Here is a 23,995-nt window from a genome sequence, read left to right as displayed (position 1 = left end):
AAGACATACATAACAGATAGGGGAGCTGAAGGACAAACAGTTGCTCCCCCTGAAATCAGGGATTTAACCCCATCTTCTGCACACTTCAAAGTATCTTTTAGAGAAACAATTTTAGAATCATTTTGTCTTTTTAAAGCCTCGTTATACAAATCAAATAAGCACTCCATCCTTCTTGTGGAGTGAGTGATCCCCTTTTTTCAAGTGTACTTTTCAAATGAATCAATTTATATCAAAATGTTTTCAAAATGGTCACAGAAGGCCCAAATCATCCTTGGTGAATTTATACCGTTTAGAAATAGGCACAAGTATTAGGAACGAGGGAACATGAAGGAAGCAGGTTTTTTTTTTTTTTTTTTTGCGGGTGGATTGAGACATATATAATACCATGAGAGCTGGGCAACAGTCAGTAGGAATGTAATGCTTACACACCTAGTGTCTTGTTCCGCAAACCGACAGTTATCCAGCTCTGAATGCAGATCCAACAATCTGTGTTTCCTGGCAGGTGGAATACCAGAGAGACTGCTCTCTCTGGATCAAAGCCAAGATCTCAGAGCAAAACAAGGTGGAAGAAAAACCTCATCTGGTTTTATAAATGACTCACAGTGAAGTTTTTCCAAGTGGACAGCGGTCCAGTGAAAACTGTAAACTCGCCAATCTCTGAGGCCAGCCTGAACAACAGGCTTATAAGGCCTATGCCTGTGTTCTACCCTATGATTCTCCTTTTTATGAAAAACAACGCTTAGACAGCACAACCCAAAACAGTAACACAAAAGACAGTAAACAAAGATTAAAAAAAAAAAAAAGAAAGGGACAAAGCAAATGGGAGATAAAAACAAACAAAAACCCAGGCATCAAATAAAATTTCCTCAATGTGGCCACTGTAATTTTAAATTGTCTTTCGTCATATTAGACCATGGCCTCTGTCAGACCTAGTCTAGCTATCCTTGCACCTATTCCAGGTAAAATATTCAAATTAAAACAGAGAACTCTAATGCAAGGCAGTGGTGCTCAGATCCAAGAAGAACTTACTAACTGTGTAAAAGGAAACAGTGAGCACAATGCGCTCAGCAGGTACCTTTGCTTGGTTGACTGCTATTCCTGGGTGTTGATGGGAGGCTTCTTCAGATCCCACTTCTGACACCAGAACTCTGAAAGAAAAAATCAGTCTTTAATAACATTTTTGGTGATTTTATTCGGGCACACAACAATTCATGAATCAGGCAGCAACTGAAAGTAAATGTGGCTGGGATCTCCCTCAGGGAACAAAAAAGGAGTTCTTTTAACAGGCAAATGTAGAAACAAAACAAGCTAACACTTGATTGGTTGGAATCCAGTGTTTGACTTCATTTGGACTTAGGCGCTAAGGTATGTAAGGTTAACTGAATTGACAGCATCTAATTGGTTGGCATGAAGGTCTGTTTTGCTTACATAAGTAGTCAGGTCTTGGAGACTTATCAGTCTAATAGCTTCTTTTATATTTCTTTATCAATGGCAACTGGTTTTGGTTCGATGTTCCTGTTTATAGAGAGAGAGCAGACATTCTCTTTATTTCAGTCCCTTTGATTGTTATATTTATTTTTGCAAGTTAATTAGTTATTTTACATCAAAAAAAATCTCAGTGGAGTTTTAAAAAATTGAATATGCTCTTTCATATTGCAGAAAACAGAATGCAGAAGAGAAAAAAAGAAGCGGACAGAGAGAGAGAATTTACTGTTAGTCAAGTAATGACCTTCTCTTTGTGGGAATTACTTTCTGTTGTGGAGGGGAAGATAAGTGATAACTAAATAAAGACAAAGATGTAGTTTAGAGAGACCACTTGGGTAAAGTGAAGTCTGAGCAGAGACCTGGATGAACTGAACAACTAAGCTTGCAGGTAACTGGAGAAAGATTCATGGCTTGTGGTAAATAGCCCAGAACATGAAATCAAGCCAGCCTCGGTTCATGTTCTGATATCATTTTTTCATTAACAATCTGACACCTAAACAGTTAGCTAAATTATCTGAATCTTGTTGTTGTTAGTTGCTGTTGAGTCCGTTTTGACTCATGGAGACCCTATATGTGCAGAGTAGAACTGCTATATAGGGTTTTCAAGGCTGTGACTTTTTGGAAGCAGATTTCTAGGCCTGTCTTCTGAGAAGCCTCTGGGTGAGATCAAAGCATCAACCTTTCAGCTAGTAGTTCAGCACTTAACTGTTTATGTCACCCAGGTGCTCGTATCTGAGTCTTAATATACCTTAATCCCAAAATTTCAATATAAGTATCTGTTTTAAAATTGTCATGAATATTAAAAGGACCTAACTATGTTAAATGCCAAGCACAGTGCCTGGAAATAGTAGACATTCAGAAATAATAGTTCCATTGCATTTCATTGCATTCTGAACATCTGAGCTGATTTAGACTTCTGCAGTATCAAACATGGGTATTTTTCTTCCTTCTCCATTCATCTCATCATTCAGTATCATTTTTTTTAACATTACCTAAGTGGCCCAGACACTTTCATAAACTTACACCTTAAAGACATTTAGAATATAGCCCGGAACTGCTTGTACTTTTTGTCTAGCACGCCCAGTGTTAACAGATTTATAATTCGTATGATCAGTAAGTCATTTTGTGTCTATATGCAGGTCCTGGAATTTTGTATCAAAGATTTTAGTCCTTGACACCCCACACATATGACAGCAATATAAATATTTTCTGAAGCAAATACACTTCAAGTGTGCTTTTATTAATACACTAAACCTCCAATTTTGTAGTTTCCTTATACATTACAAACAAGGATTTCATTGAACCATTTGAATAAATAACTCAATTATTTCTACAAACATGTTCTGGTGTGGCTTGAATATTATTTATATTTTCTTTTTTTATATATAATTTTATTTTTGCTGTTGTTGAGAATATATGCAGGAAAATATACATCAATTCAATAGTTTCTACATGTACCATTTAGCAACACTGATCACATTCTTCCAGTTATGTAACCATTCTCACCCGCCTTTTCTGAGTTGTTCCTCCCCCATTAACATAAATTCACTACCCCTCAGGTTCCTATTGTCAATTTGATGCCCTATAGATAGTTCTTAAAAGAGCATAATGCTCAAGGTAGACATTTTTTACTAGTTAAGCTAAACTATTGTTTGGTTTTAGCAAGACTTCAAGGGATATTTTTGGTTTCAGGTTGAAAGATTATCTCAGGGCAATAGTTTCAGGGGTTCATCCAACCTTCATGGCTCCACAAGTCTGGAGTCCATGAGAATTTGAAATTCTGTTCTCCATTTTCCCCGGTTTGATCAGGATTCTTCTATGGAAATCTTGATCAAAATGTTCAGTAATGGTAGCCAGGCACCATCCAGTTCTTCTGGTCTCATGGCAACTGCCTCCTTTGCCATGAGACCAGAAGAACTGGATGTAGGCAATTAGCCACACATTCCATATCCTCCTCCTTTTCCTGACTTTCCTTCTTCTGCTATTGTTCCAGGCAAATAGAGACCAATTATTTTGCCTTGGGTGGTTGCTTGCAAGTTTTTAAGACCTCAGGCGCTACACATCGAACTAAGAGGTAGAACAGAAGCACTAAACATGTTATTAGGCCAATTAACTGGGATGTCCGATGAAACTATGACCCTAAACCTTAAAACTAAGAAACGAAATCCTGTGTGGTTTTTGGTTGTACATAAGCAGACTCAGCAGCTACTCTTATGCGTGTGTGTGTGTGTGTGTGTGTGTGTGTGTGTGTGTGTGTGTACTTCAGGTGAAGGTTTACAGAGCAAATTAGTTTCCCATTCCATAGTTTACACACAAATTGATCTGTGACATTGGTTGCAATTCCTGTAATATGTCAGCACTCTCTTCATTACCACCCTGAGTTCCCCATTTCCACTAGTCCAATTTTCCTGCCTTCTTATCCCTTTGCTTTTGGGCAGATGTTGCCCTTTTGGTCTCATATAGATGATTGTTCTATGGAACACTTTCTTCACAGGTGTTATTATTTATTTTACAGGCCTGTTTACAATTTGGCTGAAAGGTAATCTCCGAGAATGGCTTCAGTTCCAAGTTAGAAGGGTGTCTAAGAGCCATAGTCTTCGGAGTTCCTTCAGTTTTTCTCGGACTGGGAAATCTGGTCTTTTTTATGAATTTGAACTTGTTCCATATTTTTTTCCCACTCTAACAGGGACCTTCTATCGTGATACTGGTCAGAGCGGTTGGTAGTCATAGCCAGGCACCATCTAGTCCTTCTGACCTCAGGCTAGTGGAAGCTGTGGTTCCTGTGGTCCATTAATCCTTTGGACTAATTGCTTCCTTGCGTCTTTTGGTTTCTTCACACTCTCCTTTGCTCCGAACAGAAAGAGACCAATAATTGTATCTTACATGGCCACTCACAAGCTTTTAAGACCTCAGATGCTACTCACCAGAATAGGGTGTAGAACACTGTCTTTAGGAACTATATTATACCAATTGACTAGATGTCCCCCAGGAAGCTACTCTTTTGTTACTGTTGTTGTAAATATATCTATCACACAACTTTTGCCAATTCAACTTTTTACAGGTGTACAACTTATTGATAACAATTACAATTGGCTGTGCAACCTACCATTAATCAACATGCTTTTTCCATCACTGTTAACACCCCTTTTCCCCTTCCCTACCACCTCTGGTAACCACTAATAAACTCTGGTCTCTATACATTTGCCTTTTCTTGTCTTTTTATATACATGAGGTCATACAATATTTGTCCTTTTGTTATTGATTTATTTCACTCGGCATAACGTCTCCCAGCTCCTTCCATATTGTAGCATATGTCAAGATTTCATTTCTCCTGCTGGTTGAGTAGTATTTCATTGTTTGTATGTGCCACATTTTGTTTATCCATTCATCTGTTAATGGGCATTTAGGTTGTTTCTGCCTTTTGGCTATTGTGAATTGTGCTGCAATGAACATCGGTGTACAAGTCTCTGTTTGAGTCTCTGTTTTCAAGTCTTTTGGGTATATAGCTGAACTGCTGGGTCATGTGGTAGTTCTATTTTTAGGTTTTTGAGGAACCAGCACCCTGTTTTCCACAACAACTGTACCATTTTCCATTCCCTTAGCAATGGATAAAGTTTAAAATTTCCCCACATCCTTGCAACATTTGTTATTTTTCTGTTACTTTTTTTTCATCTTAGCCATCCTAGTGGGAGTGAAATGGTATCTCATTGTGGTTCTGATTTGCTCTCTCTCATGCGCTAATGATGCTGAACATCTTTTCATGTGTTTGGTAGCCATTTGAGTGTCCTCTTTGATGAAATGTGTATTCAAGTCCTTTGCCCATTTTATGATCGGGTTATTTGTCTTTTTGTTGTTAAGTTGTCAAATTTTATGTATTTTTTGGTTATTAGATTCCTGTCCAATATATGGTTCCTGAAGATATTCTCCCAGTCAGTAGCTTGTCTTTTCACTTTTTTGATGAACAAATTTTTTAATTTTTATGAGGTTCCACTTATTTATTTTGTCTTTTTCTATTTGTGCTTTTGTTATTATATTAGATAATCCATTGTTAAAAACTAGACCTGGCAGCATTTATGTTTTCTTAATAGCATCTTTCAGAAGAAAAAATATAACCACAACATAGGAGGTGTAAATAGGAAATATGGGAGGCTAAATTACCAGCTGAGTGAGGAATGAGGCTGTGGATTTAGGCAGTGCTTCAAATGATTCCTTCTGTTTCAAACCCCTGCTGGGAATGTTCATTTCTAACAAGTTCCCAGGTGATGCTAATGCTGCTAGTTAGGGACTAATTCTGAGAACAACTAGTAGAGCAGTGGTTCTCAAAATTTATTATGTATAAGAATCACCTGGGCGTCTTGTTACAATGTAGATTTTGATTCAATACATCTAGAGAGGAAATGCAAATTCTCAGCGGGAGTTCAAACTAGAAGGAACTGGTTCAAAGCCCTGGATTTAGGGGCCTGCAGCTTTAGTGACTGTGCACATTTGAGCCCTTGATGAGACTGCAGCTGCAGTGGTTTTTTAAGCATGCCTTAAGAGCCTGAAAAGCTAGGCCTGGCCTATTTGTCCCTGGCTCCCTTCCTCTTCACACCCTCTAACCTCATAGCAGTGGAACTACAGGGAGGGCTGGGTTCCAGTGACAGCCATTCCATTGTCTCTCTTTAAATGATGATTTCAGGCATCTTTCCTGTCCTTCTCCCCCCACACCACTTTAGTAGGTACCAAGCACTTAAAAGCACCTGGAGAAAATGTCTAAGGGAAAGGTTGTTGACCAGTGCTATAGTCTTCATTAGTGAGACAGCCTCTGGTTTGGAGTTCTTGTTTGTGACTTCGGTTAAGGCCATAATCTAATCTAATATTCTTATCCTATTAATTGTGAAACAGAACACAACTTTGGGAAAAGTAACCTGGGCTCTTCACCTGTAAAACAGTTTTTTATTTGGTAACTTTGGAAAGTAAATCTAATATTTGTCAGAGGAAGGAAAAACAGTAGACTTAACAGGGTGAAAGCCAGCTTAACAGTCAGGTTTGGTGGTACAGAGTCAAGAAGGAAAGATTCTGCTCTTAGAGATGCCCAGCATGGTGCTGCACGTAGAGCTGGGTGTTCAATAGTGCCATAGCTGTATCTTTGTCTCCAGAGTTTCTCTCTAAAAGTAAAAACCTAAGGGTGATGTCCATTCCAGTTCTCCAGGGAGAGACTTAACATATGTAAAGAGAGGAGACTGAAAGGCGCTAGTAAATGACTTGGGTACCTTTAATTGAGAGGTGTTGTGAGTCATGGCAAGTACCTGTGGAGCCTGTCCCATGGCAAAATCTTGAGCTGAAGTGCCTGGTGCACCAACAAATGCACATGACCGTACACATGGTACAGCACCTGATAAAAGCCATGGAACTCAATAAGCCTTCTTTGGTCTCATATGCTAGGTGTTAGTTGAGAGCTGAGAGTCATTGGTCTACACCTCCTGGTTGTCTGGGACTACATGTGTGAAAGGCCATCATAATGACATTTATATAGTATTTGTTTTTATGAACCCCAGGATTTTGGAATTGGGCCATTACTTTATCCCCTCGAAGTAGTGCTATACAATGATATTGGCTTCTTGGCCTTGTAGAACCTAAGACTAAACATGAAAAGGGAGCAGCTGTCATAAAACAGAGAAGAAATAGGACACTTCAAATATGGGACTGGTTCCAGGGCTGCTATGGAGTGATTGACTGAACCCCTCTCTCTACAGATGCTGCTTCCTGTTTTCCTTCTTGAGAATTAATCAGACCATCAAGGAAAAATATTCTTATTATTGTGTGTAGATAATTGAATGCTTATTCCGTAAGAACTACATTGACCACCAACCTTCAGCCATATGTCTATGAGAAAAAAGAGAGGCAGTAAGAATCCTGACTTTCTCATTTTCATCCTGGAGAGTATATGCTTTACACTGCATGGTTGCTGCAAGTGAAAACAATCTTGAAATGAATCCCAAACTATTGTCGACAATTTTTGAACTCAGAAAAACCATGTTTGGTCTACTCTAACTCATATTTGGGGGCTTCAGTTTCATGTACTTTATGGTTAGGAAATGGCCAGATATACATTATAGACTATGAGTATAAACTTTCTAAGAACCCATTTACATAAAGGGCCATATTATCTCCTGGAACATAGCTCAATGTATGTTTAGCAATAGCTAAACAAACAGGCTTGGTCAAATAACATGTGTCAGTGTCAAAAACCAAAACTAAAACCAAATCCGTTGCCATCGAGTCGATTCCGGCTCATAGCAACCCTATAGGACAGAGTAGAACTGCCCCCTTAGGGTTTCCAAGGAGCGCCTGGTGGATTCGAACTGCCAACATTTTGGTTAGCAGCCGTAGCTGTTAATCACTATGCCACCAGGGTTTCCTCAGTGTCAAAAAGATTGGCAAATTCTCATTATATAGAGAGATTTCTCTTTGGGATTATTTGTCTACTGCCCATTTTCACAGAGACTATGTACTACTCAGTTCTCTAACTGCAGTTGATAGCACAGTGCCAGGTTAATATAAGGTAGTCAGTAGATATTTGTTGAATTCTACTTTACTCCATTTATTTAGGATTACTGTTGCAGTATAGGGAATGGGAGATTGAGATTAAGCTGTATTCATCGTATCTGGAAGTTTGATAAGAAGTGCATCATTAATATAGTTTTCTTCTGCCTCAGTTTTCACAACTCACATGTGAATTGTAGAAGGGAGATGATCTGTGAATAAAAACTATAAAACTCTGTATGATATTAAGGATTTTTTTCTTTTGTCACATTCTCTAAATATAACCCCACATAAGTAGACAGAACTAATTATTCTATTCCACCTTGCAATGACTTTGGCAACATGATATGTAGCTACTATGTAAATGCTCTTTGAGGAGTAAACAATGAATAAAAAAGATGGAGAATGCAGGTTTCAATTATTGAATAATTGCACTTGCATATGAAAAAGGAGCGACGTCACTGCTTTATGGAGCATCCTAGGAAGGAAGGCTTATGGGGACAAAAATACATGTGATTGTAAATGCAAATACCAGCAAATGCACAACTGGTTATATATCAAAAGTCCAAACTCGAAACTGCACATTACAATAATACCATATCGTATATATATCACTAATGCGTTTGCTCCTTTACAAGTTATCAGAATCTATTACGGTACATTGTATGTATGCACAATGTACTTACATGTTTTTATCAATTTTTATGTTTCTATTTTTTGATTTTCAGTTCTTTTAGTATATTTTATATAAAAGCTTTAGCGAATGACAATATTTAGTCTTACACTGAAGTTGATAGGGTAGGAGCAAATAAATTCTATTTTGTGGCGATACCTTGGCTGTTCAATATTGTAATCAGATTGTAAATCCCTCAAAGCTGCTGTGGTCTTCTTGAATGACCCTGTGCCTAGCCTAGTTATAGGTGTATTATTGTGTGTTATAATTTCATCCTGGAATGGAATATTCTAATGGACAAATTTAGAACCAACCTTAATGTCTGCTGCTATTGTCAGAAAAATCACCATTCATATTTCTCCTTCAAATAAATAACTACAATAATTGTTGATTTTTTTAAACTCTTTTTGTAATTGTTGTAGTTTTAAGTGAAAGTTTACAATTCAAGTTAGTCTTTCATACAAAAATTTATACATACATTGTTATGTGACCCTAATTGCTCTCCCTATACTGTGACAGCACACTCTTCCTTTTCACCCCTGATTTCTCGTGTCCATTCAACCAACTCCTAACTCTCTGCCTTCTCATCTCACCTCCAGACAGAAGCTGCCCATTTAGTCTCATGTATCTACTTGAGCTAAGAAGCACACTCGTCATGAGTATCATTTTATGTCCCACAGTTCAGCACAATCTTTGTCTGAAGAGTTGGCCTCGGGAACTGTTTTACTTCTGGGTTGATAGAGAGTCTGCGGACCATGTTTTCTGGGGTTCCTCCAGTCTCAGACCATTAAGTCTGGTCTTTTTACTAGAATTTGAGTTCTGCACCCCACCTTTCCCCTACTCCATCATGGACTCTCTGTTGTGTTCCCTGTCAGGGTGGTCATTGGTGGTAGCCAATTAAACCTTTTTTTAACTTTTTATAATAGTGCTTTCACACAATATTTGTCCTTTTGTGACTGACTTATTTAACTCAGCATAATGTTCTCCAGATTAATCCATGTTGTGAAATGTTTTGTGAATTTGCATTATTTTTTATCATTGCGTAGTATTCCATTGTGTGTATGTACCACAGTTAGTTTATCTCTTCACCCATCTATAGGCATTTAAAAATTTGCTATAACCAAATACAGGGTTAACATCTGGCCTGGATTGATCCAGGCCTACTTGAGGAAATAACCGTGTGGTCCTCTTTCTTTGGAATTTACGAAGTCAAGATGAATATGGAACTTGTGTTCTCCTTGTTGCTATGAAATGCTCATCTTTGGCACTACCCCTGTAGAAATGGTTGGTAGGAAACCAAAACTACAGCCTTTCTGTGTCAAGATGTGAATACCATGGGGCAGGGATCATTGAGAGACATTTTGGAAACTTCCTACCATGTCTTCTCAGCATTCCTGGTTATTCAAGGGTTGGTCACTCCCTCTCAACCCTCCTTCACATAGAAGGGAGGGTAGTTGAGTCAGCAATCCAATACACTCTACTAAGATGATCTCTACTCTCTCCCAGTTCAAGCACCCTTCCATGGAGTAGTTGCAATTAGATGATGTGAGATAATATGAATCTTCTTACATTTCTTTAATTTATGTTGATAATGATTCTGTTAGCAGAAGAAACATTAAGCCAGCTCTGTCCAGTAAAGTTTTCAAGTATGTGGGCCATAGTTTACATGTTTATACAAAGCTTTCCATCCTTCTCTTTACCTATGTTACCTCAAAGCATCTCTCTCCAAGAGATCCTACAGTACTGCCTAGTTAATTGGAGCCATTGGCAGGCTCATACTTCTGGTTCTTAATATTATCCTGCCATTATAATATGGAACAGGAATGTTCCTTTCTTAATATAATTCACTGTAACCAGTTACAGTGTTATGTCAAACATCGTTGATTTTTTTACTATTCCAGTTCTTTTTGTTTTGATGGTGGTGGATTTGTATTTTTCTTCAACTTTTTTTTGAAATATTAAACTTTTGATTTCAAAGCACTATTAGATTAACTGTTATATTCTATTACTCATTTTTCTTTTTTAGGAAATTGGTGACCAAGGTTCTGGGAAGATAACCATTGCACATTTACATTGATTAGCTGTTTCTACTTTTATACGAGTACAAAATTTAGCACTGTAAAAGATTGTCATACATCAAAAGGGTTTTTCTTAAATTTTATTTTATTTTATTTTTTATCTAAGTAAGAGAAAGTCCTTTCACTTTTTTCTTAATCATTAGTCATGAAAGTTTCTTTCTTTTTTTTTTTTAAAACCTCAAGAGTAAAGACTGCCCCAGACATAGGAATGGCTGAAAAAGAGCAATTCATCCATTCTGAGGCTCTGTGGACATGACCTGTTCTCTACATCTAAGGACCAAGGTGATGTAATTCTCCTTTTTATAGCTAAAATGATTGACACTGAAAACTATAGCTTTTCCTTTTAGGATAACTAAATTTTTTGAGCTCTCTCTGTGTATAAAAACACACACATACATATAGCATAATTTCTCAGCACAAAAATTAATATATAAAGAAATATCAGGCAGAATACCTCATACTTTCCATCTCGTCTCTTGTTGTCACTTATATAAATTATCTCTGGGAAACTGAATGGCCTAGGTCTTGCAGCACCATATATTCCGACAGTTTACCACACCCATCTCCTTTTGCAGGTAACTCAGGGGCTACAGCAAGTATTTCCTTTGGTTTTTCTAGCAATCTCTGTTTCAAGTTCAAGCATTAATGGGAACTAACCTATCTTGAGGATGTTGATTCCATTTTTGGGTGAATCTAAACTCAGAGATAAATCTTTGTTACGCAGAGGCAACATCTGTTCCCTCATTCTACAAGGTATGGAAGATCTATTCAACAAATACATTGAACCAAGAGAGTTTTAGGTATGAATCTCATCAAGCAGGGGTGTACCTGCCATTTTGGGGATGGGTTATTACTGCAGTACTAATGAACCAAGAGAGTTTTAGGTATGAATCTCATCAAGCAGGGGTGTACCTGCCATTTTGGGGATGGGTTATTACTGCAGTACTAAAATACGTGCATTACAGTTACTGAGCAAACACAGTTTTCCTATCTCTCAAAATACGCACAAAACCTTAGTCAGCAGTTCATCATTCAGCGATCATCTTGGCATGGTTGAGACATCTAAAACCAGGTTATCAATACCATCTCATAGCACACCAGGCCAATTTTTCACCTTTTAATCAATGGTAGAGTGAAACATATGAAATATTTCCTAGGTATCTAAGTCCTTTACTCTATGACCACGTTTGACTGATCTCTTAAGCTACAAAATCTATATTCTCCACTTAATCTGTTTGGGGTACAAAATAAAAAAACTGTCTCCTTTTAATGTTCTTAAAGTCTTCAGTGCCTAGTTTAATCTGTCCAAACAATGGTCTTCTATTCTCCCAGGGGAGCAAAAACCATTGACACTACCCAGATGAATCTATTTTGTCTAGTCATATCCAAAGTAGCCAGTGTTGGTCTCTTTCAACCTCTCTGCTGGAGAAAACTCAGAGAATGAAGCATGTTATAGTGGCCTGTCAAGGCTTTGAAAAGGGTTAATCTGGTGCTGTAGTTTTGAGGAGGAGATGTTAGGACTCTGAATAGACCCTTCATTAACATTGTCACTTTTGCTGATACCCTCCATGGACGACTGATACATAAAGTGTGTCTATTATTGATCCATCCTTTCCAAGCAAGGGAGAATATCTGCAAGATAACTGTGTCTGTATTATTTGAAACACCTTCAAGAAGGGGGGTGTGGTATCCCACTATCCAACTAGACAATTCTAAATCCTTGGATGTACTTGAGATGTCCTAAAAGCTGGAAAAATGAGATTTGAAATAGCCTGTTTGAAGGCAATGATGACAGGCAAACAAAACAGTAACTTACCTATTCAGGGCATCTAATAAACTTTTTACACCAGTATGACAATATATTTTCATTGACTGTGCTCTTAAACATCCCTTTCTATTAGACTATAGTTATTAAGAGCAGTAATAATATCTTATTCATTCTTGAAGTCCCTGAAATTGGAAAGATACTAATCCATAGATCATGGTAAAAAATATATATATATTGCTTGAATAAATACATATCAGTGTGCAGAATTTATTTTATTTCTCTTTTTATATGCTTCTGTTGAGCATGCTATTCTGATTTCTTCTGGAATTATATCATTTTGGATTATTTGTTGTATTAATTAATCCAGTCAATCTAGGAAATACCCATTCTCTGTTTAAGCCTATGAAGTTAAAAGATAGACAATCATTTTTAGTAATTTTCCAAGTTTGTCCTCTGTGGACAAGCTGGGAAGCAAGTTTCCTCATAAAAAATTATTTTACATTTTTCTTCCAAATTGCCAAACAAAAGGGAAAGAAAAATATAATCTTTGAACATTTATTGTATACTAAGCACTAGGCTAGGTGTGCTCTTTACATAATATTGTCTTTAATTCCCACAACTCGTATGCAGTAGATATGATTAGTTAACAATTATTTAAATTTATGATCATAGGTATAAGAAAGTTTTAAACTGTATTAAAAAAAAAAAACCCAAACCTTTTGCCATTGAGTCGATTCAGACTCATAGTAACCCTATGGAGGTGCTCATTAAATTGTATAGTTGTACATAAATACCTTATGTGGATAAATTCTCAGATATGGAACAAGTTATAAACAGATTTCTGGTTTCATATATTTTCACACATATATAAGCAAGAAAATACATATTATGCTGTAAACATCAGCACTTGGGTACATCGTAAGTATGAATCTTATTCCTTCAGGAATAAAGATGCACTCAGAATAGCAATTGTAGAGATCTATATATACATGCACTTTTCCAAAAGCCTAACTTTGATTTATAGATAAATTACTCATTTTGTATTATTAAAATGCTACAAAAGATGAAGAAAAATTTCCATTTTCTAGCGAGGTGTGTGTTAATTACAAAGATTTTATTATCATCCTTTGGGAAGAAAGTAATAAATACATGCAAATATTTGCCCAGATATTTTCAATGTTGAACAGATTATTTCTATCATTAAGAAATCTTACAATAGAGGTGTTAATGGTACTTGGCATTATAATGGGAGTTATTTAATATTACAATTTTTCATAAAGTTATTAAAAAGTAAATATACATTCAAACAAAAAAACCCCTCATATCCATTGCCGTACAGTCGATTCTGACTCACAGCGACCCTACAGGACAGAGTAGAACTGCCCCATAGGGTTTCCAAGGAGCAGCTGGTGAATTCCAACTGCCGACTTTTTGGTTAGCAGTCAAACTCTTAACCACTGCTCTATCAGGGCTCCCATCATGGATTGAATTGTGTCCCCAAAAAATGTCTGTCAACTTGGCTGGGTCATGATTCCCAGTATTGTATTATTGTGTACCATTTTGTAATCTGATGTGATTTCCTTATGTGTTGTAAACTCTATCACTATGATGTAATAAGATGGATTAGCGCCAGTTATACTGATGAGGTCTACAAGATTAGATAGTGTGTTAAGCCAATCTCTTTTCAGATATAAAAGAGAGAAGTGAGCAGAGAGACATGGAGACCTCATACTAGCAAGAAAGAAGCACCCTCGAGCAGAGCGCGTCTTTGGACCCGAGGTTCCTGAGCAGAGAAGCTCCTAGTCCGGGGGAAGACTGATGACAACGAGGACCTTCTTCCAGAGCAGACAGAGAGAGAAAGCCTTCCCCTGGAGCTGATGCCCTGAATTTGGACTTCTAGCCTACCAGACTGTGAGAAAGAAAATTTCTCTTTGTTAAAGCCATCCACTTGTGGTATTTCTGTTAGAGCAGCACTAGATGACTAAGACAGCTCCCTATATTATGATAAACATTCTTTGAAACTAAACATCATCCCCTTACAAAGGAATTTTAGATCAGTTTTACCTGAGATTAGGAATTTGCCAAATCATAATTATTATTTAATCTTATGCAGTTACCTTGGTGTCTCTTTTCTTTGTTTGTAAATGAGGATATTATACTGGATTAGTACTTTTCAAACTGCAGTTCATAATTTGCCTCTGGGATAGAAACTAGTTAGTAATCTATGACCAATATTTTAAGTGATAAACTAGAATGGAGTGGAACAGAATAAGAAATACAATAATGATACATGTGTAGTATGAGAAGTTTTGTGAACATTTTTTAAATATATATCTCACATACGTTTTTTATTTATATATTTTTAAATATTTTATTATATATAGCTTATATACATAATGTATATATGTATATATGTACTGGAAAGAGCCCTGGTGGCATATTTGGTTAAGCACTTGACTGCTAACTGAAAGGTTGGTGGTTTGAACCCACCCAGTGGCTCCACAGGAGAAAGGCCTGGAGAACAGCTTCCGTAAAGATTACACCCAAGAAAACCCTACAGGGCAGTTCTATTCTGTAACACGGGGTCACTGAGTTGAAAATGACTAATAACAACATGTGTACCGGGTCATGATGCAAAAATTGTATTTGTTATTGTGGGTCATGACCAAGATTTTGCAAATTACTAAATAATTTTGTGAAGACATAGATTCTTTTGAGAATCAGACAAATTTATGCATATACAACATTTTCCATATTGATTAATTTATGTTCACTTGAAGTTCTTTCTTGAATTAATCCTTTATTGGACTGAGGAATCCAAGGCAAGAAACTATAGACTCTGTGTTGTCTAATTGCTTTTCTAGCTTTAAGTATCCTAATGATGGTTTTTTGAAGTCATGAAATATGCTAAATAGGAGATAGATGTCGGATGAAAATCATTGATGATCATGAAAATAAAGGAGGAAAAGGCACTGAAAATCCATCTGAAATGGGATTAGGATGATTTAAATGGAGAGGTGATGAAAATTAGTTCAGAAATAATACAAGGAGTTTAGAAGGTGTGTGTGTACTGATGCAGAAGATGGCAGTGTTAAGATGCGTAAATTTTGTTCAGAGCTTTCTGTTTGAGAGACCAACAGACTTACTGTCTGGGAGTTTTCCTATTTTTTCCAATGAGCAAATTTTTCAAATAGAATTAAAACAACATTAACCAAAAGAGATAAAATTATAGTTCTCAAGTTGAAGTGGGAATAGAATACGAGAAATTCATCTGCTTGACCTGCCCTTAGCCCCATAAAAAAACAAACCCATTGCCATCAAGTCGATTTCAACTCATAGTGAGCCTATAGGACAGAGTAGAACTGTCCCACAGGGTTTCCAAGGCTGTAATCCTTATGGAAGCAGACTGCTATATCTTCTCGTGGAAAAGGTCAAACCATCGACCTTTCAGTTAGCAGCTGAGCACTTAACCACTGTGCCATCATGGCCCCATAGCAATGAAATATGGACTAAATGCTTTCTAAATTTCTTCCAGTTAGAAAAGACCTATGATTCATGGACTTTTATACTATACTATCATATCACATCGTTTTTGCAATATGAGATATCACCTTCTTGGTTGTGTGGCAGAGAGAAATCCAGCATTGTGAATTAATGAAGGTATGCCAATACATCAAGGAGAGAACCAAGGTGAGATAATACACCAAGAGGCAATGATAGACTTTCTCTTTGGTAACACCAAGTCAGTGGAGGGAAGATGAAGGAAGTTTTTCACTGAAGGGCTATCACTCTCAGCCTATACCTATTTTAACACTTGACTTTTTGGCATGATCTTGAATGAGTAACTGATACTCATAAATACCAGTTTGAAATACATTCAGTTTATTTTTAATTAAATCACAATGCTGGGCTTTGAGAGAATATTTTCCCTGTCTTAACAAGTATTTATTCCGAATGCAAGATAATTAACAGCACTTGAAAGATCCTGTAAGCAGAATTTAATGAGAAGCATGGTTCATTCTTTAATAGGTCCAATTGTGGGCTATGAGTTATGTATAACCCATAGAGAGAAATGACATGAAATCACTACTTGGGAATAAAAGCACTGTGGAAAACTATTTTAGAATTGCTATAATTTATTCAGGATATATGTTGACATTTGAGAATCCCTGCTAAGAACCCTATAATTTATCTTTTATTTAATATATTCTGAGAATAACATTTATTTTCCTATGCCCCTAGAGAAAATTGCCCATTTTACTGTGGTAGATATTGTATTGACTAATTCTGAGACAATATAAATAAACCCATTTCTAACCTTAGTAAATCCACACAAAATGTCCTTAGTAAGTCCCTTGAAGCTAAGACTCCCCTCTTCCGATGTTTATATATATAGATATACATATAGTTTTAATCATGGGCAAAAATGGTTATTTTATAGTTCTATTATTTTATTTTCAAGGAAGAGATGTCCCTGAGCAACTGGGTAGGGATTACAGTTTTCATAATCTGTAAAAAGGCAGCATACATGTTTCATTTATTTTTCCATTTAATATTAATTTTCAGAGTAAGGAATTGAAATAATACCTCCAGAGTTCTTACTTTTTTAAATTTTTATTTAGTTATATTAAAATAAATTATAGTTATTCTTCTTGATTCTCAAGTTGCCCTGTTTTAGCCAGTGGACACCCATTCAAGCTACCTTCACTGTCTTTTGACAAGTCCTATTGGCCTTTCAGAACTTTCTTATTTTCTGATGCATCAAGATGTCTCAGGCCCAGCATGCATTCTCACTATCTAAACCTGGAATCAGCTATTTTTACAAGGTACAATCTCACTGTTAATCAGTAATCCACTTCCCCCAAATTCTGACTCTAGAAAACTCGTTCAACTCTATGGTTATACATATCATCTTTAAAGATAGAACAGATAAATCCTAAAACAGAAAAAACATACATTCAGTTTTATGGACCAAATATTTTGCTGAAATACCAGTTTCAAATACATTTTTAAAAAAGGAACATGCACTTTTATTAACCCTCAGGGGATGAAATGAACTTGAATAAAGAGTATTTACAGATGAGAACTGAGTAGCAAACAAAGGGCTATGAATTCAGGGTCATCGTAGGTTGATGACCAGGCCAATGACCTTTGTTTATTCAACAGTTATATTTGGAACATATACTATGTGCTAAGTATAAAATAGGTACTAGGGATACAGTAATGAACAAAATACTAAACCCCTCCCTTTGTGGAGCTTGTATTCTACTGGGATCTGGGGAAAAGAGTGTGTGGAAGCCCATTTTGTAACTGAGTACTCATGAGACAGGCATGAAAATTGTAGTAAGATGGATTTTGTAATAATAGTACCATGAACCAGAGGGAGCTTAAATGAATTTGGTATCTTTAATAAGAACTACAGGAAAAGACAATGGGGTATAGTTTATTTATAGACACTTAATAGATAGATAAGAAAATTTTTTAAATCTGATATGATTATCAGTTTTGTATTAAGCATCACATTAAAAAATATTTCTCAATCTAGTTTCATTCTGACCAAACAAGATTGAAAATTAGATTAAAAAAAGAGAGAATACTAAAGCAACATGAATAACACTTTGGTGAAAAGACAATGTAATTACTTCTCCATCTGATAGAAGAAAAAAAAATCTATAGAAAAGTCTAGATGAACAAAGGGCAAAAAAAAAAACCTGCTAAAATAAATGAAAAACAAAACTGTTCAAATCACATGTCCTCAAGATCGTCAAGTATAAAATTTTCAAAAAATAAAATTTATTTATAAATGAATTTAGCCCTCTTCATGGCTTGTCAAATATTTGATTAATATATATATCTGTAGACAAAAAAATATTCATGTCACACTTACGATTGTCTGAATCTTTCAGTAATACCTTCACAAGGGTCTAGTTAAGTTGGAAATAAATTAAAAATCAGTTCTCAAATCTCCAGAAAAAATTATCATGCTAGGTAATTATGTCATGTACATTCTATTCACATACTATTTTAAATTTTATTTATGAAATGGAGAATCCAGTATTTTCAGCAAAAGTTAATTCATTTTACAAATTTGAAATAGAAAAACACAACTTTGGAACAATTAGACATCTGCTGTACTGTTTGTCTTCTTATTACATTCATTTAAAAAGATGTTAACTGCAGAATTTACATATTTGATATAAACACACAATTCATCATATGTAATTATTTTAGCATTTTGCTGAATTCCATGTAAGTTTCAGAATAGTGAATGTCAACTTTTGCACATGAAAACAATATGATGAATCATTGGTATTTTACAAAAATAAACACCTATTATTGACATACATGAACTACTCTCTTTTTTTTCCCTCTGAGCAAATGTATGTTAAACACGTATGCATATCAACCCTTATATACTATGCTATACTATACTTTGGACATGTTATCAGGAGGTATCAGTCCCTGGAGAAGGACATCATGCTTGGTAAAGTAGAGGATCAGTGAAAAGGAGGAAGACCCTCAACGAGATGGATTGACACAATGGCTGCAACAATGGGCTTAAGCACAACAACGATTGTGAGGAGGGCTCAGGAACGGGCAGTGTTTTGTTCTGCTGTATATAGGGTCGCTACGAGTCAGAACTGACTCAACAGCACCTAACAACAACAACTACATATTAATAACGTGCTTATATGTTTATTTTCCTTTGTAGATTATTACATACCTACCGGAGGGCAGGAACCATATGTTTTAGGGAATTTGTTTTTGTTTTATTATGGCATATTTAAAAATAAATAAAATGAGGAAATATGGGCTACATTTCCTTTACTTCAGAGAAAAAAAGTTAACATTTAATTGACTCTTGAGAAATGTTTCTTATTTTTACTACTCTTTTTAAATGAGAATGTTTAACTTTTATAATAAGAGAAGTTATCATTTATTGTTACTTTTAAACTTTATTGCATTTATTTTTGATATCTTATTGTATTTTAAGAGGCAGTCATTTCAACAGAACAAGGAGATACTGCTTGGTTTGAACTCAGGAAAGGTGTGTGTCAGAGTTGTATCCTTTCACCATACTTATTCAGTCTGTATGTTGAGTAAATAATCCCAGAAGCTTGACTGTATGAAGAAGAACGTGGTATCAGGATTGGAGGAAGACTTATTAACAACCTGCGTTATGTAGATGACACAACCTTGCTTGCTGAAAGTAAAGAGGACTTGAAGCACTTCCTGATGAAGATCAGAGACCACAGCCTTCAGTATGGATTACACCTCAACATAAAAAAAAACCAAAAAATCCTCACAACTGGACCAGTAAGCAACATCATGATAAACGGAGAAAAGATTGAAGTTGTCGAGAATTTCATTATACTTTGATCCACAATCAACACCCATGGAAGCAGTGGTAAAGAAATCAACTGACGCTTTGCATTGGACAAATCTGCTGCAAAAGACCTCTTTAAAGCATTAAAAAGCAAAGATAACTAAGGTGTACCTGACCAAAGCCATGGTGTTTACAATCACCTCATACGCAAGCAAAACACTGAATGATGAATAAGGAAGACCAAAGAAGAATTGACACCTTTGAATTGTGGTGCTGGGGAAGAGTATTGACTATACCATGGACTGCCAAAAGAACGAACAAATCTGTCTTGCAAGTACAGCCAGGATGCTCCTTAGAAACAGAGATGGTAAGACTATGTCTTACAGAATTTGGACATGTTATCAGGAGGGATCAGTCCCTGGAGAAGGACATCATGCTTGGTAAAGTAGAGGGTCAGCAAAAAAGAGGAAGACCCTCAGTGAGATGGATTGACATAATGGTTGCAATAATGGCTGCGGCAAAACAACAATTGTGAGGATGGTTCTGGACAAGGCAGTGTTTCATTCTGTTGTATGTAGTGTCGCTAAGTCAGAACCGACTTGATGGCACCTAATAACAACAACAACAACATTGTATTTTTATAGATTTTTTTTTTTTTTTTTTACACTTCTATAGGTAACTAAGGAGCCCTGGTTGCACATTGGCTAAGAGCTCAGGCTGCTAACTAAAAGGTTGGCAGTTTGAATCCACCAGCCGCTCCTTGGAAACCCTATGGGGCAATTCTACTCGGCCCTCTGGAGTTGCTATGAGTCGGAATCAACTCGAAGGCAATGATTTTTTGCTTGTTTGTTTAGGTAAGGAAATGAATAACTTCTATTACAAGGATCAGCACAAAGCTGTTTCCTATGAGGCAGAAGTTAAAGTTGTCCCAAATGTCCAACTTTTCCAAATTGCTATACGACTCTATCATCTCTAACATCAACTACTCTTCCTCCCCTCAGTACTCTCCCTCCCATCTTTGGGTTCCATAATTCACTGCAACATCTCACAGAGTTCATGAACTGTATCAAAGAAATGGCTCACACAGTTGTGGAGGTTAGCAAGTCCCAAATCCATGGATCAGATGTAGGCTTCTCCTGACTCACATGGCTGCAGGGGCAGATGAACCCAAATCAGCATGCCAGATGACAGGCTGTTGACTCAAAAGGCTGCAGAAGCTGGTGAATCAGGTCAGGCAATAGGCTGCTGGCCCATGGGGCTCGAGAAGCTGTCAAATTCTAGAAATGGCAGGTCAGACAGCAGGCCACTGGCTCATGTCCCAAGAACCAGAGGTCAGACAATGACAAGCTGGATGCAGGATCCAGATGCAGAGAGAGAGAGAGCCCCACCAGAGCACCCACATATATACAGGCCACACCCCAAGGAAGGGTGTAACTTGAGTAAGGGTGGGATTTCAGTCACACTCTCCTGCAAGCCTGTGACTCAAGATACACCCCACACTAATCCTGCTTCATTAACATATAGAGGTTAGGATTTACAGCATATAAAATAGATGATAATTAGGATAATTACATCAGATCACAAAATGGAGGAATCATGGCCTAGCCAAGTCAACACACAACACCAACCACCACACCTTGTTAGGATTCCAAACACCTTATTTGCATGGTCCCACCCAATCATTGTGTGGGGTTACAAAGACTATGGCTAGAAGGCAATATTAAGTAACTCACTGCACTGTAGTAACTCAGAAACACTCCTATTCATCATGAACATTCATTATGTTTTTGACCAGGCTTTTACTTAAGGTTAATCCCCAGGAGGTAAACCTCAGTGTTTCTTGGATAGATGAAAGGAGTTCATAGGATATTTCTGTTATGTGAGATGTAACATGATGTCAGAAATGTTAATCAAACTGATCTGAATTATATACAAGTCACTACTTTTCTTCTACTCAGCACTCACCCTCTTGGAACTATTAGCCTACTATTAATGCGTATTTGGCACTTTGCTGGACATTAGACTAGAAGTATAAAAAAAGGGAAATGTTACCTTTATAAAATCCTTTTTTGTGTTTTATCCAACCTGATCTAAATTTAAGGAGCCCTGGTGGCACAGTGATTAAAGCTGCTAACCGAAAGTTCTGTGGTTCAAACCCATCAGCACCTTTGCGGGAGAAAGATGTGGCAGTCTGTTTCTGTAAAGATATACAGCCTTGGAAACCCTATGGGGCAGTTCTACTCTGTCCTATAGGGTTGCTATGAGTCAAAATAGACTCAATGGCAATGGGTTTGGTTTGGAATCTCAGTTTCATCCACATTATAACCCAGTAAATTATGCTTCTGAATTATAAAAAAGTTAACTTTACAGTGTCCAATGTTAATCTTAGAGTTCTGTTATGGATGTAATTGTGTCACCTAAAAATGTGTGTTAAGAAGGGGCGTGGCCAACATGGTGGAGTAGTTAGATGCTTCTTATATACTTCTTACAACAGAGACCTGGAAAAACAAGTGATTTGATTCTATATGAATATCTAGGAGCCCTGAACATGGCAAAGCTGAGGAAATGGACTGAGTGACATGGGGGTGGGGGAGAGACTGAGATGGTTTGAAAGAAGCAAAGAGCGCCAGAGCCATGGCAGTGAAACTGCAGCTCCGCAGCCACAGCGGTCCACAGTGAAGCAGGCACACAGCTGTGTTATGCGTGCACTTGGGAAGCAGTTTCCACATTGAGAGAGATTTGGCAGCAGAGATTCTGCTTGGACGCTCCAAACCAGTGAAAAGTAGCTCCCAAGTGGCTAAGATAAGTACATGTGTGCAGCCTTTTGCGGGGACTAAAAAAAAAAAAAAAAAAGCCCATTTGGGAAAAACCTCTCTCCCTTTTACCTCCTCCCTCCGTGCTCTACACCGGGTGTCTGCTGGGCTGGAAGTAGATCCCAAAAGGTGCCCTGACCCATTCTCCTGGCCTTGGAGACGGAACAAATAAGCTACTGGCTCCCCTAAGCCAGGAACACAGGATTGGCACAGCTCGTTTGCTAGGCACAGCTATAAGGGGTCTGCAGACTCTAAGTGCCTTACACCCCTGTATAGACTTGTGGGGACCCATCTCAACAGTGTTAGCCCTCACTACCACAGTATAACAGGGCAAACACCTGAAGTTTACCTTCAACTGCTTCAGCTGTGAACTGGTAGATTTGTGACCCTTGAAACAGCCCTGCCCCTTAAGTAGGCACTTTTACTGATCTGCAACAGGGGCTTGAGGACTGGTGGGATCGCCTAAAGCTCCCAGTCACCTGCTATAGGAATCCAAGAAAAAGTGGTGCCCTCGAGTCTTTACAGCCAACAGAGTGGGGTGTTTATAGTCCGGCTGCAAAACTCACCTACCTACTCACCCTAGAGAACAGGGACATGCTTTCCTTTCAGACTCTCAGGGGCAGCCGTCAGTCCCCCTGCCTGGCTGAGCACGTTATCCCCTACCACAGCCAGAGTCCAGTGCCTGCACCAATCACCCATGCCTCTCTAGGACTGGGGGTGAGAGCCTACATCACACACTTGGTGACCGCCTGCCTGGACACCTGAGATGAACCCATATAGGAAAATTTAATGGACTCCTGTGTGTACATACTTAGTTACAGAACTAACTACCTGGTGACAGGACGTTAGAGATTCAAAGGTGTCAAAAATCAAACTAGTGCACATGAGCAGCCTATTTGGGCATATCAAAACAAAACAAAACAGAAGCTAGGTCTCACTAAACAAATATAAAATAAAATTAAAATAAATTATCGAAGGCTCAGCAAGCTCCCAAAATAAAGACTCAATAAATTTTCTGGAGGAAGATAACTTCTTGGAATTACCAGAGGCAAAATACAAAAGATTAATATACAGAACTCTTCTAGAAATTAGAAAGGAAATTTGACAGAATACAGAAATAGCCAGGGAACACACAGACAAAGTAGCAGAGGAACTTAAAAAAGTTATTCAAGAACATAATGACAAATTTAATAGGCTGCAAGAATCCATAGAGAGACAGCAATCAGAAATCCAGAAGATTAACAATCAAATTTCAGAATTAGACAACTCAATAGGAAGTCATAGGAGCAGAATTGAGGCATTAGAAGTTAGAATTAGTGACATCGA

The 23,995-nt window shown here is 37.3% G+C and overlaps 1 protein-coding gene across 1 annotated transcript in view; it reads left to right on the top strand.

Annotated features, from left to right (window-relative positions):
• Positions 1-913: 913 nt before the first annotated feature.
• The window catches only part of CYLC2 (cylicin 2), an 85,707-nt gene continuing 62,625 nt past the window's right edge, over positions 914-23,995 (top strand). The window contains exon 1 of the mRNA XM_004372362.1: positions 914-1,071. Within this exon, the coding sequence (XP_004372419.1) occupies positions 914-1,071 (158 nt within the window). The remainder of the gene's footprint in view (positions 1,072-23,995) is intronic.

The sequence above is a fragment of the Trichechus manatus genome, unplaced genomic scaffold, assembly GCF_000243295.1.
Source record: "Trichechus manatus latirostris isolate Lorelei unplaced genomic scaffold, TriManLat1.0 scaffold00016, whole genome shotgun sequence".
NCBI lineage: Eukaryota > Metazoa > Chordata > Mammalia > Sirenia > Trichechidae > Trichechus > Trichechus manatus.
This window is presented reverse-complemented; position numbering and strand designations above follow the sequence as displayed.